This window comes from Dromiciops gliroides, chromosome 3 (assembly GCF_019393635.1).
Source record: "Dromiciops gliroides isolate mDroGli1 chromosome 3, mDroGli1.pri, whole genome shotgun sequence".
Classification (NCBI taxonomy): Eukaryota; Metazoa; Chordata; class Mammalia; order Microbiotheria; family Microbiotheriidae; genus Dromiciops; species Dromiciops gliroides.
In genome coordinates, this window is record NC_057863.1 from 471,762,231 (window position 1) to 471,777,896 (window position 15,666).

At 33.3% G+C, this 15,666-nt stretch overlaps 1 protein-coding gene across 6 annotated transcripts in view; it reads right to left on the reverse strand.

Moving 5' to 3' along the window:
- The window catches only part of NBEA (neurobeachin), a 764,716-nt gene that overhangs the window by 403,237 nt on the left and 345,813 nt on the right, over positions 1-15,666 (reverse strand). For all 6 annotated transcript variants that reach the window (XM_043991721.1, XM_043991715.1, XM_043991718.1 and 3 more), the window contains one exon: positions 12,644-12,705. In XM_043991721.1, coding sequence (XP_043847656.1) covers positions 12,644-12,705 — 62 coding nt within the window. The remainder of the gene's footprint in view (positions 1-12,643; positions 12,706-15,666) is intronic.

Sequence of the window (15,666 nt, forward strand, 5' to 3'; positions counted from 1 at the left end):
ATGAGGTTAATCTAGGATGACCTGTCCTTAATGAAGCTATGCTGGTTTTCTCAGTAGGAATTTAACAATGATCTCTTTAATAAGCCTTTCTAGAATTTTCCCACAAATTGAGAAGTCAATTGACGTACAATTTATGGGTTATTCTTTTTCTCCCTGACCTACAGTTTTCAAACTCTGTTCTTTTTCTTTTTAAAAAAATTGGAATAACATTTCCCTTCTCCAGACTTGCAGAACATCTACTTTTCCATGATCTTTCATATGTCACTGACAGTAGCTAAGAAATCACATCTGCCAGTTCTTTCAGGAATCAAGGAGGTAGTTTCTTTGGTTCAGGTGACTATCTGTTTTTTTATCTTGGGTGTAAACTCCTTGTTAATTTTTGTTCTGTCATTTTCAATGCAAAGGTCATTCTATTTTTCAAAACAAACAAGAAATAAAATGAGTTGAGCAGTATTGGTTTCTTTCTATTGTCAGCTATCATTAACCTATCCTCCCCTCGCACAAAGATCTTATCTCTTCTTTGATACTTTTTAAAATATATAGCTTAAAAAATATTATGTTGTCCTTGCTTCTCTTGCCAGGCTCAGTTCACTCAGATCTTTGGAAACTTACTGTTTGTGCAGTAAATCCATGTGATGTAGGATTGTAAATAGTTGATCAGATTGATTGTGAGGCGTCCCAAAAGAATTACAAGATTCAGGGATTCAGTTTCCTAACTTTTATTGAAAGACTGTGATGACCACAGGGAGAATGCCAGAAAAATGAGAAAGGTATTTCAAATAGAAAAGGAAAGATGGTTATATTTATAATCAGCAAATAATTGATCATTTCCTCATTATACTCATCTCCACCTTAGGGAGGTACAGTGGAGGTCTTATCCTAATTTGGACTTCCTGGGGTCCTAAGAAAACCAATGAGGTGGGTACCTTTTTTCCTGGAGGTGTGTTTTTGGGGTTTACATGTCATAAGGTAAACTTAAGGACACATCTGGCCTTTTCTGCACATGTTCCTAAAGACATGCTTAAACTTGTCAGGTCCGGAGGGTCTCTGTGTTTATGATATTTCTTTACTTAAGATCTGTTTTTTAGGTGTCCTGTCATCTAGGAATATTAATGGCTATTAATGGTTAATGGTCCCTAGTTACTGTCTCTCTTGATGGTGAGGGTTGGCAGGGACAAACTCTCTTGGTTACTATAAGAACACAAACCTTAGTTTGTCTGTTAACCCTTTTAGGTACTACTGATAAGGACTCAAGCCTCAGTTTAACTGTAAATCCCTTTTTGCCTCCTCCATCACATGTTATACACTTATATCCATCTTCTGTTACCTGACCTTGGTTTTTATACTTTGAAAGAAATATTAGGGTGGGACATGAGGTCTCTGTGCATCCATATTGGTCTCTCCAGACAAATGACATTATTTCTCCTCACAGAAACTGTTTTCCTTTATATTTTCAGAATTTTATTCTGTGGCATCTCCTATTCCTCCTGAAAAGCCTTCCCCTGAAGCATTTTAGTTCATCAAACCTTTCCTCCCAACTTTTTTTGAAATTTATTCCCCTAATATTGTAGGTACGTGTAAGACAAGGTCAAGATTTCCTCTCCTTCACCATCACAAACTCTAGCATAGAGTAGTCACTTCCCCAAAAAGTTCCCATCATTCATTTATACTCCAGCAACAAGTTCATTCCTGTTACTGAGGAAGCAAGTAGAGAATAGAATTTCTTCTTATTGCATTTTCCACCTTTTGAAGAAAAAAATAAGTCAAGAAATTATTTGCTCCTTTGCTTTTGGCTGAGGGAGAACTCCAGTCCTCCATCATTACTACATCATGCCTCTTTGTCAGGCCTAGAGTCTGTTTCCCAAACATTTATTCTTTCTGTTCAGGTGGTTTAAAGACCAAAATCCCTTCCTTCTGTTTCTCCCCCTTTTGACTTTGACACAAATATTTTCCATCATGCTTGCCTCCCTCCCTCCAACAATAAGTATCCTTTTGTAATATATAATGCAGTCCCTTTACCATCCTCCACCCCATCTCTTTTACTTATTGTTTCTTCTGGACAAGAACTACTCATCCAGAACAATGCTCCAGTCATGAATTTCCTCTTTTGGGTTAGGATCTCTGATTCACATTTTATTGTTGCTGCTGTTGCTGTTGCTGTTGCTGTACCTTTGGGGCTACAGGTTTTAACTACTGGCTCTTTTTTCAGATTTTGTCTCCTATGTACTTCTGGATATTGAAGCTGCTGTACTTTCTTCTTTGTGGCTACTGTTTTTGTATTTCCTTGTATTCCCAGTGCTTAGCACAGTGCCTGGCACATAGTAAGTAAGTGCTTAATAAATACTTACTGACTGATTTAAGGGATATAAATGTCATCTCCCTTTCTCATCATTTTAAGTTTTCAATCCTTTTGGTTAGATCTGGCAAAAATCCTGCTAAATCTATTTTTATCAGCCTTTGTTAGGTATACTCCATCTCTTACCAGAAGTCTGTCAACCCCATATTGTAAACTTTAATCCAGAAATCCAAATCCCCTTCTCAGTTACTACTTTCTTAGCCAGCTGATAACTTTTTATTTATATTTTCTTTTGCAACTTTCGCCTTCATTAGGCAACAGTGAGGAGAATAATCTGGGACTCTGGGGTCTTTGTTTCTTCCTGAAGACTTGAAATCATTCGCAATACTTTCTAGTTTCCTTTTAGTTTTCTTTGTTTGTTTTGTGGGGGTGATGGAGGAGAGGATCAAGGGATTTAGAGGCAATCAGGATTAAGTGACTCGGCCAGGGTCACACAGCTAGTAAGGGTCTTATGCCAGATTTCAACTCAGGTCCTCCTGACTCCAGGGAAGGTGTTCGATCCACTGAGTTACCAAGATGTCCCTTAGGTTCCTTTTGGGGGTGTTATTCTGTGAATTACTACAAGGAGGTAAGTGTCTTCTAATTAGGTCTTTGATTATTTTTGGCTTAAAAACTTTACTACCCCTAGGGTAATCTGTTTCACTGTTAGCCAATTACTAACTGACAACTGAGAATCATAGAATTTTACAACTGTAAAGGATCAGAGAGATCAATTAGCTAATAAATGCTTGTTAACTACTTAATCTTGAAAAAATTGTTAAATTTCACACAGGCATTCTCAGTTACACCATAAACACATAATACACATTAGTAAATGTCATCTTTGAAAATTTAGGATTGAGATAATTTTTTGCTTTTTTAGAATACATAACTATTTTTTAAAATTATGATAAAACTTTAATCTCAACTCATAGTATTATCTTACAGCTTATTTATAATGAATAATAGTTATACATGTTCTTTGAAGATACTAAAATTATGCTGTATAACAAGCCAACAGATCTGTCAGATTTATGAAGAATTGAAAAATTATGGCATAACAGATACTTAGTCATTTCTTCAGCTAGCCCATACATTTCCATTTATCACAAGGTGAAACTTTATAATTATGGTAACAATGAATTTATATTATTTAGTAATAAAATTATGAATGTTAAATCTCTCTGAATATTTGGAGATTAAATGTACAATCACATTCCCAATACTTTTTGGGTTCCATTAAATGTACAAGAGAAATTTTGTACATAACAGCAATCTATTCCAATTCCAACATGGGGTGACTCACCTCAAAATAACCAAATTATATAATAAAATAATATGAAAAAATTGTAATAAAATATTGATAGTTTACATTTATATAGTACTTCGTAGTTTCAATTCCCCATGTATTATCTGACAATCTTTCAACAAGCTTGAGTTGGTCATGGTAGTAGCTAAAACATCAGGGGCAATGACACAAATGACATTTACATAGTGTTATACAATTTGCAAAACAACAGTATTTATAATAAGCTTATGGTGTGGTAGTATTAATGATATTTGCTAGTGAATCAGTCAATAAGTTAGTTAGCACCTACTACATGACAGGCAGGCAATAAGCACTTGGGATATAAAGAGGCAAAAGAAAGTCCCTGACCTCAAGGAGTTAACAGTTTAATGGGGGAGACAACAAGCAAATATGTGCAAACAAGCTATAGACAGGATTAAGTGAAAGAAGGACTAAGAGCAATAACATTTGAACAGCTATTATTCTTTTTATATTTCTTTCTTTTTGGGGGGTAATGAGGGTTAAGTGATATGCCCAAGGTCCACTAGCTAGTAAGTATCAAGTATCTTGAGGGCGTATTTGAATTCAGGTCCTCCTGAATCCAGGGCTAGTGCTTTATCCGCTGTGCCACCTAGCTGTCCCTTCTTTTTATATTTCAATGCAAATCTTTATAGATTCAAGCTAATATAAGTTGGAGGTCAAGATATGAAAATATTACAAAATGGTGAGATTTGTTAGCCAAGAGATGGAACCTTTTAATTTGATTAAGATACTTTATGATTCAGTGTCCAGGGGGAATAGAAAATATTCTTCCTACTAATCATGTTTAAATCTGAAAACACCTGAAGATTCCTGAATCAACTGCTAAGATTTATTGGGTTTGTTTACATAATACCAAATGCTCAACTATTTCACATTTTGAAGCCTATTATGTGGAAAAGCACAGTACAAGCTGGAATAGGGAGTTCCAGAAGAAAAACAAGGCATGTCTCATTTCTTAAAGAACTTTATGATTTAATACAAAAAAAATGGGGTGGGGGGAATCCAGGTTCATTTAGAATAACCTCTCTATAAGAAATTTAATAATAACAGCACACATTCAATAACTAGCATTTATATTGTACCCATTTGCGAGGCACTGTATTTGACATTATAATCATTCTGTAAGTTATGTGATCTGAGTAGTCTACATTTTAAAGGTGAGAAGACCAAAGTACAGTGAGGTATTATCATTTGCCTAGTAGCTAGGGAAAGGAAGACAAATTGCAAGTCATCTGGATTTCCTAGAAGGTAGTTAAGTATCAGAAAAGGACTTAAAACCTAGGTCTTGTGATTCTACAGCAAACATTTGTTCTACTTCACAGCAACTGCCTCATGCAAAGAAAAACATTTAACAGATATCCAGATCTGCACATACAGTAGTGGAAGATATTTTAAAGATTCTAGATACTATTTTTATTGAGAGTGATTGTTAAATGGAGAGGCACCAGAGATAACATTCTACAACTTCAATACAATGAGTATTTCTTATTCTCCTGTAAGTACAATGTTAGTCACTATGTATAGAAAGGTGAGATACAACAGTCTCTGGCTTCAAGGATCATATATCCTAGTGCAGACATTCACTGGGGTCTGTGTACTTTTAAAAAATTGATAACTTTATTTTAATATAATTGGTTACCTTTGTAATTCTAATGTATTTTAGTTAATGTATTTCAAAACATTTTTCTGAGGTGTCCATAGGCTTTACCTAATTGCCAGAGGGGTCTATGATACAAGAAAGGTTGGGAAACTCTGTTATGGTGTGTGTATAAAATAAGACAAGTACATAGATAAGTTTAGAAAACATTAAAATATGTTAACAGGAAAGGTCTAACAGAGTGGTATGAGAAACCTGAAGAGGCTAAGTTCATTTATAGCTTGGAAGATCAGAGAGGAGTTCATGAAAGAGATGGTAAATGAACTGGCCACTTAAAAGCAAGAGATGCATTTCAAAAGATAGAGAGACAATTTCCTAATTTGGGCTGGCAGTAGGATACAGAGTCCAGGTGGAAGGAAAAGGTGGGGAAAGAAAGGAAAATGACCAACCATCTGGATTCCCTAGAAGGTAAAGAGGTATATAGTAATGCTGGAAATTAGTAGAAAGCTACTAAAAGTTTATGAGCATGGGAGTAGCATAATGAGATGACACAAAATGTTAATAGCTGATTTTGGAGGGAATATGAAAAGACACCAACACACTACTGGTAGAGCTGTAAACTGGCCAAACATTCTGGAAAGTTAAATAGAATTATGCTTTAAAAAAAGCATGTAAAATGTCCAAAGCTTTCTGGCCACACGGCTAGGCATATACTCCAAGAAGTTCAACAATAAAAATGGAAGTTCCCAAATATGACAAAATATGCATAGCAGCACTATGTAATAGCAAAGAACTGGAAACAAACAGGATATCCACTGATAAGGCAATGACTAAATAAACTGTGGCATACAAATGTAATGGAATATTACTATGCTTTAATACATGATGAATATTAAGAACACAGAGAGCTATGGCAATACTTATATGAATTGATATAAAGAGAAACAAATACAAATAGGAAAACAATTTATATGATAAGGATGTAAATGGAAACAACATCCCCAAATAGAAACTGAATACTGTGAAATAATAATGACCAATTTGTAAAGCCTTCATTTATTTCCCTAGTTCTAAGTGCTATCTTTCTCATATTGTCTTTCATTCACTCAGCTATGTATATGTATATCATCCAGTAGAGTATAAGCTCCTTAAGGCAAGGTTCAATTTAATTTTTGTTTTTGTATCCTCAGAAACCACAAAAGTGTAGGTACTCCATTTTAGGAGGGTACCCAAGACAGCCATCTCATAATTTCCCATCTGGTATACTCCTCTGGACTTTATCCATGCCCACCCACGATCTCCTCATCTTGCAAGATCACATCAACCCTGACATTCAAAACTCATTACTCCCTGCTCTTGAGGACCCTTCCTTCATCTGATTGGAGAGGATTGAGAGTGGACAAGGGGGAACTCCTCTGATTCTCCATTTAAGGACCAATTATTGACTGACTACTTAATAGACGGTTGCTGAATTAAATGTAGTTATGTTGTTCACCATGCCTACAATGTTTTCCTCTATTGTCTTCTGCCTATACGAATTCTATCCATCTTTCAAGGCCTATGTAAAATCTGCCTCTTTCTATAACTCCAGCTTAATTTCTCCCCTTTTCTATGGCCAATTACGCTTATTTTAAATTATTTAAAATGTAGCATTTGTCTGGTGTTTTATTCTGTATTTATGTCTAATTTATTACATGTCTATATATTTTCTAAGACTAATTCCTTGAAGACAATTTCCATACACATTTTCTTCTATGCCTAATAGTGCTAGGCAAGTAGTAGTTTCTCAAGAAGCATTTGTTTAAGGGAATCTGACATTTCTTCTCATGATGATTTGTACTTCCTAATACTTCTGTGATGCCAGGGAAAAAATGCAATACAGGATAGTACTTTGCATATAATAGAAACTTAATAAATGTTTAGTGAATACAATCTGTTGCAAATTCTTTAATGGATCATAGCATTTAAAAAAAGCCACGTTACTATTTGACTATCAAGTAAAAAAGACATGAATCTGATACTACATTTTGACACTCAAAAATACCATTGACACTGGTCTTATTGGATATGGTAGGTTAAAAAGGATAATAGATGAGAGAAATGACTATTAATAACCAATGATTTGGGGAGATTCAGATTTTCCCCTTTTTCATTTATCCTCATTTCAAGACCTCAGTCTCTGAAGGTTGAGGTAACCTTTTGCTCTATCTAGACCCCACCCTGGTAAGGAAGCCATTGTGCCCTACTCAGGTTTGGCCAAGGATCAATTCTTCAAATAGATTGTCCAAGGGTAGGGGCAACTTAGAAGTAAATGACAATCAAAATTTGGGTCCAGCCCCTCACTGTAATATTCATTCTCTCATTAATTCTTAACCATTTGGAGTTAATTGCCAACGTTGGGGAAACCACTCTTCCAATGGGCATATAAGCAATAAGTCCTCCTCATGATGGTCTTTGATAGAAGAAAGAGGTAGCCAAATGGTGATTCTTTTATTAAAATTAATAATAAAATGATTAAATTACCCAGAGATTATCTCTTGAAACTTTTTAGTTACCACATTCATGACCAAGAGTCCTTGTCACAAAAACTGTCCACAAGCATTATGTAATCTGCATAGATAGGCAACTTTTCCTATGTCTACTGTTCCCCACATTCAAAAACAATTTTCATTTCTTCCTATACCTGAAGGCATATCCATGGGGAAAATGATCCAAAATTTTAAATATTCAAGATTTGATCTCTGTTGGGGGAAAAAAAGGAGCTCTTTCTTTAATTGAGGTTTTTTTGAAAGTACCTTTAAAAAAATCTAGGTTTATGGCCTTGATCAAACTGATGGCTGAATTATGAAAGTCCTTTTCATTTAAGGATACAGATTATTTGTGGAAAGAATAAAGTAAAAGAAAACAAAACAATTGCTTAGTAACCTATGTGCACAGTGTTTTAAAAAATTACTATGCTTTAAAGCCATTGCTACTTTATTTTATGTTATTTTTAGGTTTTAATGAATTTATATTTATGCAATTAAATGTTTATTTGTATATTCAGTGTTTTCAAGCAGCTAAAAATATGCTGACACATTACTTTTTCCATAACATTTACCTTATAACAAAACCTTTTTTCTTGACATGTATAGCACAGAAAAAAATGCAAGTGACATCTGCTATGGTTTTACTTATGAAAACTTAAAGAATCCTATGGGATAACATCACTCAATCTCTCTAAGAGTACCTCTAAAGGAGAACTTCCTTTAAAAAATCTGGAAATAATTAAAAATGATTATAGTACTTTCAAAAAGTTTACATGAAACCCCAATCTGCTACATATCAAAGAAGGAAATGCAGTAAGAAGAAGGTAAAGCAAATTTTAGCCCCCTTCCCCAAATTACACACATATTGTAAAAAAAAAAAATTCTGTTAACAACATTATCAACAATGTGACACATTAAAGAACACTATACAAAACAAAGACTAACTGATCACACACTGACCTTGTCAACTATACATCTTAATTATTCCACTTGAAAACATGTTACTTTTAAAATGAGAGGCAATCTAATTCCCCCCCCACACACACACATACTGTGTTAGTTATTGCAACTCTAACTTGTTACTGTTTACAGAAATGAAAGTACCACAATGTGAGGGAGGAAAATGGATCACCACATTGTATACAATGAGAAGGAAAAAATGGAACTAAATAGAAAAAAAACTGTAATTTTTTTGTATCTTAATTCCAGTGTCTTAAACAAAGTATTTATTTGTAACAGTAAGACTGACAATCATGATAATGATTACCATTTGAATAGCACTTGCAGGTTTAAAAAGCATTGTACTGACTACTTATATGATCCCAACAACCCATCCAGGTACATACTACAGTAATTATTATGCCCATTTAACAAAAGAAGAAATGATGAATCAGAGTGATTAAGTGACTTTTCTACACATACATAGCTGCTAAGTCACTTAACCTCTCTTAGCTTCAGTTTTCTTATCTGCAAAATGAAGATAATACCAAAGGTTTCTCCATAAGACCAAACATGTTTCAGGTTTAGAATTAAAACACAGCCTCCTCCCCTTCCCATCTCCTACTCTTGTCCAAATGACATACTATGCCTACAGGAGCATTTTTAAAGCTTATTATATTTTCCACAGAGACCTAAAATTCCTTTGGGGAAACTGACTTGATTGCATATCCTTCAGAGTTTAAAAGGCTGACCATATGAACTGAATTATCCATGACATGTACCTTCAGACGTTTGTAATGTGATATTTCATGTAAATTTAGACCATACTTTAGAGGAGCTGCTGGCAACAGTAAGTTTATTCAGGAGCTCAGATAAGGAAAAAAAAAATCTGACATCCTTGCTAATCTGTAGTTGTTAACATGGAATTTCCAACATAAGAAGCATAAAAACATCTAATTTGCTATAGCAAATTAAAGAAAAACAAAAGATGCATTTCTTTCCCCTTTTTTATTTGTCCATAGTTACTAGTCTATGAAAATGAGATTTAACTTTTTAAAGGTCTCCATGGTGTCATCTATTTTTTTCTATTAAAAGAAAAACATTTCAAACTTAAATAAACTAGAAAATGTAATTCACTTTGAAGACCTATTTTAACTAAGGATTAAATTACATTATACACAATATATCATGAGCTATGAAATGGTGTAAGCTTCTTCAAGATGGTTGTTCACTGAGTGTTTTTCTTAATATTAATACTATTTATCATAATATGTAGCTGGTGTCTGTTTAAAGAGGCAGACTATGAAAGGGAACTATTAATGCAACTCTGAAAAGTCCAGCTTTAAAGACACATTAGTAGGGGTGTGGCAGACACCCTGGCTTGGTGGATATATTGAAGTAATGATACATTCAGCTCTAGAAGAGAGAATCATGTTATACTGTCAAAAGACTGCTTTGCTAAACAATCTCTATATTAAACTAGTTCTTTCTTCTTTTCTAAAGGTCTAATATAACTTTAGTGGCATTGCTCTGGGCAAAAATATGGTAATGGGCTTGAGAATTAAACAATTGTGAAAACCAGCAACAACTGGCACATCATCTGAAAGGAATCTGAAGGCATTCCTGTAATTATTCAGACTTTTTCTATCCTTAAATCAAATGTCTTAAATATCTTTAGAACAATCACTTTGTTACCTGATAGTTCTAAGAATCTTCTAAAATTTAATACTTATTTAGCATTAAGATATAGGATGATTATTCATATGGAAATAATTCTATTATATGGACAGTACTAAATCACAATTTTGAAAAAAAAAAAGCATTTGGAATGATGGATTTTAGTCTCTCCAAACTAGACCAAATTACTGTCTTCAGTGCACATGTATTTTCCCCCTTAAATGAGTAACAATGAACTAAGAAAACAAAGACCCATGAATACACACACATGCACATGCGTGCATGTATATATAACATATGTGTTTATGTATACACACATAGGAAACTATAATGTTCAAAATAAATATCAAAATTAGCCGTTTCATTTGTTACCCTGCTTCACTGAAACCTCTAATAAAAGTGCACTGCAAAGAGAGCTTGAATTTCTCACTCTTCCTTTCAATCAATATCTGAGGCAAAGTTTCATCTCTAGGGCCCTTAATGGCAGGAATTCATGGAGCCAGCAAATGAGTAATGTTAAACCTATGATTAGATGATGAGGCCATCAAAGACACTAGACCCTAATGCTACATTCCTCTATATTCTTCTGAACTGCAGGGAAACCCAAGGCTAAGGAAGAAGGCACTGCAAGTCATTCCTTTTCTGAAACTCTTCAAAAGCTGTTTAAAAGATACAGCACAACATGAAACTTAAGGCCTATAAATGATCTCTTGGAATTTCTCTTGAACCTAGAACTTAACCGTTAGGTAACAAATTTTTCAAGTACCCTTCTGGAGATGGTTTGAAGATTGAACCCCATTGAGGATTCCTGCCAGTGATGCATTTTTCTTTAGATTTTTCTGAACTAATATTCATACCGGCTAACAGAAAGGAAACAAAACAAAACAAAACACATACGCACACATGAAAATGAACCTAATTATTTCCTTATGGATACAGGCTTGAAGAAATGAAATCTAAGGAATGGAACCCAAAAGGTAAGTTTAAAAAGATGAACTAAATTCATATTTTTTGTTCATTTGGGATAGTTATACAATTAGGGGATTTTACCAGGAATAATTTAGATGTATATTGCTTTTCAGAGCATAAAATGTGGATGATTTAATCATTCTTAGTAGTCATGCAATCTATTTTCAACATACATATTTTCATTATTCTAATTATTACTGGAAATGTTAATGTATACATGACATTAAATAATTTATTTCTTTTGTGGGGAAGAATTTCTATTAATTGAAGAATTTATAAAATAAAATAACAATGAAGGCCTATAATAACCCATAATAACACCCCCAACCCATCCTGATAAGGTAATTGTCAATTGTAAAAAAGAAATGAGATGACAAACATTAATAATAATATCCAATGATTTGAATTCTACTTTAATTCTGGTTATTAACAAATATGAGAAATAGTGACAATGCTCTTAAAGAGTTAAAGTTCTCACTTTTTTGTTTTTAACTGAAATCATACTAAAAGCCTACAGTGTAAACTTTTATATATAAAAAGGAAAGATTAAAGTTTTATTTATCAGACTATTCATTAATGGAAAATCTTATACAGGTTGTTTTTTTTTTTAAATACTGAGGGAAAGTATCATACTTTTCCTTAGTTTAAGAGGTACATACTAAAGGTCAAGGTTTCCAAAAGCACTAAACTCCCCACAAGACTAAATCAGGCATATAAAAATTCAACATATTATATGATTGCACATGTATAACCTATATCAGATCACTTGCTGTCTTGGGGAAGGGGGATGGAAGGGAAGGAGAAAAAATTTGAAACTCAAAATCTTATAAAAATTAAGGTTGAAAACTATTTTTACATGTAATTGGAAAAAAGAATAAAAATGCTGGGGAAATACATTTTTAAAAATGTATATAAAAGTAGAAATATTTTACAAAAATATTTTCATATGAAAACCTTTATATAAAGATAGATAAAATTATATGCATGTGAATATATTATATTAATATAGCTATGCATATATCACATATTCTAAGGAGGTACTTTTTCCAGTGATAGAATAAATGCAAATGCCCATGTCTTTCTCCTTTCTCTCTGTCTCCTCCTTCTCCTTCCTCTGTATATATATGCACACACATATCCTCAGAGAACAAAGTAAACACTACATTTTTAGCAAATAATTGAAAAAATAAATGAACAAGCTATCCTCATGAGCGGATATGAAAGAATTTAATGAAATATCATATAATTATTAAAGGAAAAAGGCTTACCTGGGAACAAAGCAACATAACAAGTTCAACCACAGATGTGCTGGACTTCATACACACAAGGCCTGAAACAAGCAAATATTTAAATGAAACACCATGATTAGATTATCCAAAGAGATAATTTTTAGGTAAAGTCAAATTTTCCAGTAAGAAAGTCTTGACACACAAAAATTATATAACTCAAGTTATATCCTTACTTAAAAATAGGGAATTCAATGACTAATTGGTTAAATATTTCAAAGCCTTCAAAGAAAAAAAATTCAACAATATATTGAGGGAGAAAGGAAAAATCATTTACACATCTCAAGATAGATTATTTTTCAAGATATTTCCAACATGTAAACATTTCTCATGAAGCTAATAAAGTTTATTAGCTACAAAAAATCTAATTTCATTTTAACCAAAATTTACCACAGGCCTATTTCCTGAACTAAAGATTTCTTGTCACTCAGTTTCAAAATGAGTATCAAAATATTCTTTCCAAAAGGTCTAACAAAAACATAATTTCCATAGTATGACATCAATAAAACTTATATAGATTACAAACTTCAGATTAAATATTTTAAAGAATATTTAAGTACTGTTTTATTTAATCCCTTATCCTTCTACTGCCTAATATAAGTTCTGAAGGAAAAAAAGCAATATGATTTAATATTATACCAGTACGTAGTAGCTTTATTCTTTTCTTAGGGAAGAACTGAACAAGACTTACTCATAACAAAACAAAATTTACTTATAACGAATTTACTTTTCAAATTCAAAGGTAACCATTCCACAAAAGTTTATGTACACATTTAAAAAAATGCATTTTAATTCGCTGTTTTGGAAATGCCAATAGGCTAGAATATATTTATAAGATCTTATTAAAATTAGGACTCTTAGAAGGGGCTAACAATGATTTTCTCTCACTTGAAAAAAAATTAATGTTAGTATTTGATAATTTATTTTATTTTAACTTATTTTATTTTATCCTTATTTTAAATGATACTCATTAGTTTTGATAAACTGGTCATTTAAAATTTAAAAAAAAATCCTACAGTAGAAGGAAAATCAAGTCATCAAAAAAGGGAGCAGATAGAAAAAAAATGTCATGCACTAAATGTAAAGTTGGATCCCAAAGATTTGTGGATAATTGGATTTCAACAAATAGGGTGGTAGAGTCAAATGCCTTCCACAGAAAACCATGTATATTTATTGCGGATAACAGATAAATACACTTTTGTGTCCACTTTGCTAATATTCCTATCCTTATTGTATAAGGAGACAGAACAAGCTATAAAAAGCCTCTAGTACTCTATCTTATCAGTTCTTTCAGCAGACAGTTAACTAATGAAATAAGAGGCAGATGTGTAAAGCTCATTTAAGGGAGACAATTGCTATAATTGATCAGCAATTCTCATCCTCCTACATTAAAAGATCCAGAAGATTAAAATGGCACACTTATCAACTGCAGGTAACCTAACTATTTGAACATAACACAGGAAGACTAAATGAAAGATTAAACTACATACCTACACTATTACAATTTACATGACCACTAAATAGACTGTATTAGACTGGCAAAGAGTCACTGCATAATCTGATCAAAATAAATACTTGCTTCCCCCCTCCCTGAGCAATATTAATGAGTCAATAAACATTTATTTAACACCTACTGTGTTTAAGGACTGTGTTAAGTGCTACGGATACAAAGAAAGGCAAAAGACAGTCTCAGCTCTCAAGGAGCTTACAATCTAATGCGGGAAGACTACATATAAAAAAAGCTCAAAAGGATTGGAGGAGAGGAGGGAAAGAGAGGGAGTAACCATTGTGGGGTGATGCCAGGTGGGAAATGATAAGATACCTGTAATGGGCCCCCTCCTTAAACAGAAGATCTGGGAGGAGTTCTCTGATATCTACTCTCCACCTTCTCCAATCAATGGGAGAGAGGGGCCCAAGGGGTATGGGGTACTGAAGAAATATGAGTTTTAGAGCTGATGTGATCTGGTAGGAAGATGAGTTTTTAGAAGCAGTGACAAAGTACAAGCAAGCGGTAAGGTGGAAATAAAATGTACATTTCCCCAAAAGTAAGGAAAATATGTAATTTGTAGTAATAATTTATGATACAATTTTTGTGACTTGTTAAAACAATTTGCTACACACACACACACACACACACACACACACACACACACACACACACACACTCCAAACACATCTTCCCTTAAATAGGTGATGAAGCAACTTGACAGAAAAGTAGTTAGGCCAGAAATATACATTTAAAAAACAGAAAATATTGTAAGAACTTCACAGGAAAAAAGGTTAACTGCACAAAGTTGCCTAACTCTATCAGAGTGTATTAAGAAAATAAGCGTTGTTGGGATCTTGGTTTGATGTGTTGTGACCCACAGTGGTTAGAAGAATTAGCTGATTCATCACTGTCTATAGAGTGGTCACAAGTTTTTTGCAATGGGAAGAGTCAAAGATAGTTAAGACCTAATCTTCCAAGAATGGAAACACATGCACAAGGCATGAACACACACCAAAGTGGTTAAATTTCTTGCAGCAGTTTCTGAGATGTTGAAAAAAATAGAAACTATGTAAAGAACATATGTCTAAGAAGACAATCTTCACATCCCAATGTTAGAATAAGAGCTTTATTAGAGCTACTTAATACAAGAATGATCTGACAATGAACAACTAACTCATAAAATATGTGAAGTAAGAAGCCTAGACAGATAAGATAGAGTTACCTACCCAATTCATCAGATGAGATATGTATGCATGTCCAGGGTTTTCCCTTAAACCAGGTTCAAGTTCAACATGTCTAAAATATAACATTACTTTTACCTTCAAATTCAATCCTCTTGCAATCTTGCCTTTTTCTGTTAAAGGCACTAAAATCCTTTAAGTAACCCAATTTTAAACTTTCACGTAGTTGTTAATGTGTTATTTAATCCACCATTGCTTAAACCATCATCTCTGGACTATGTCAAAAAGATGATTCACCATAAACAAGTTGGATTTATAAATGGAATATAGGGGTG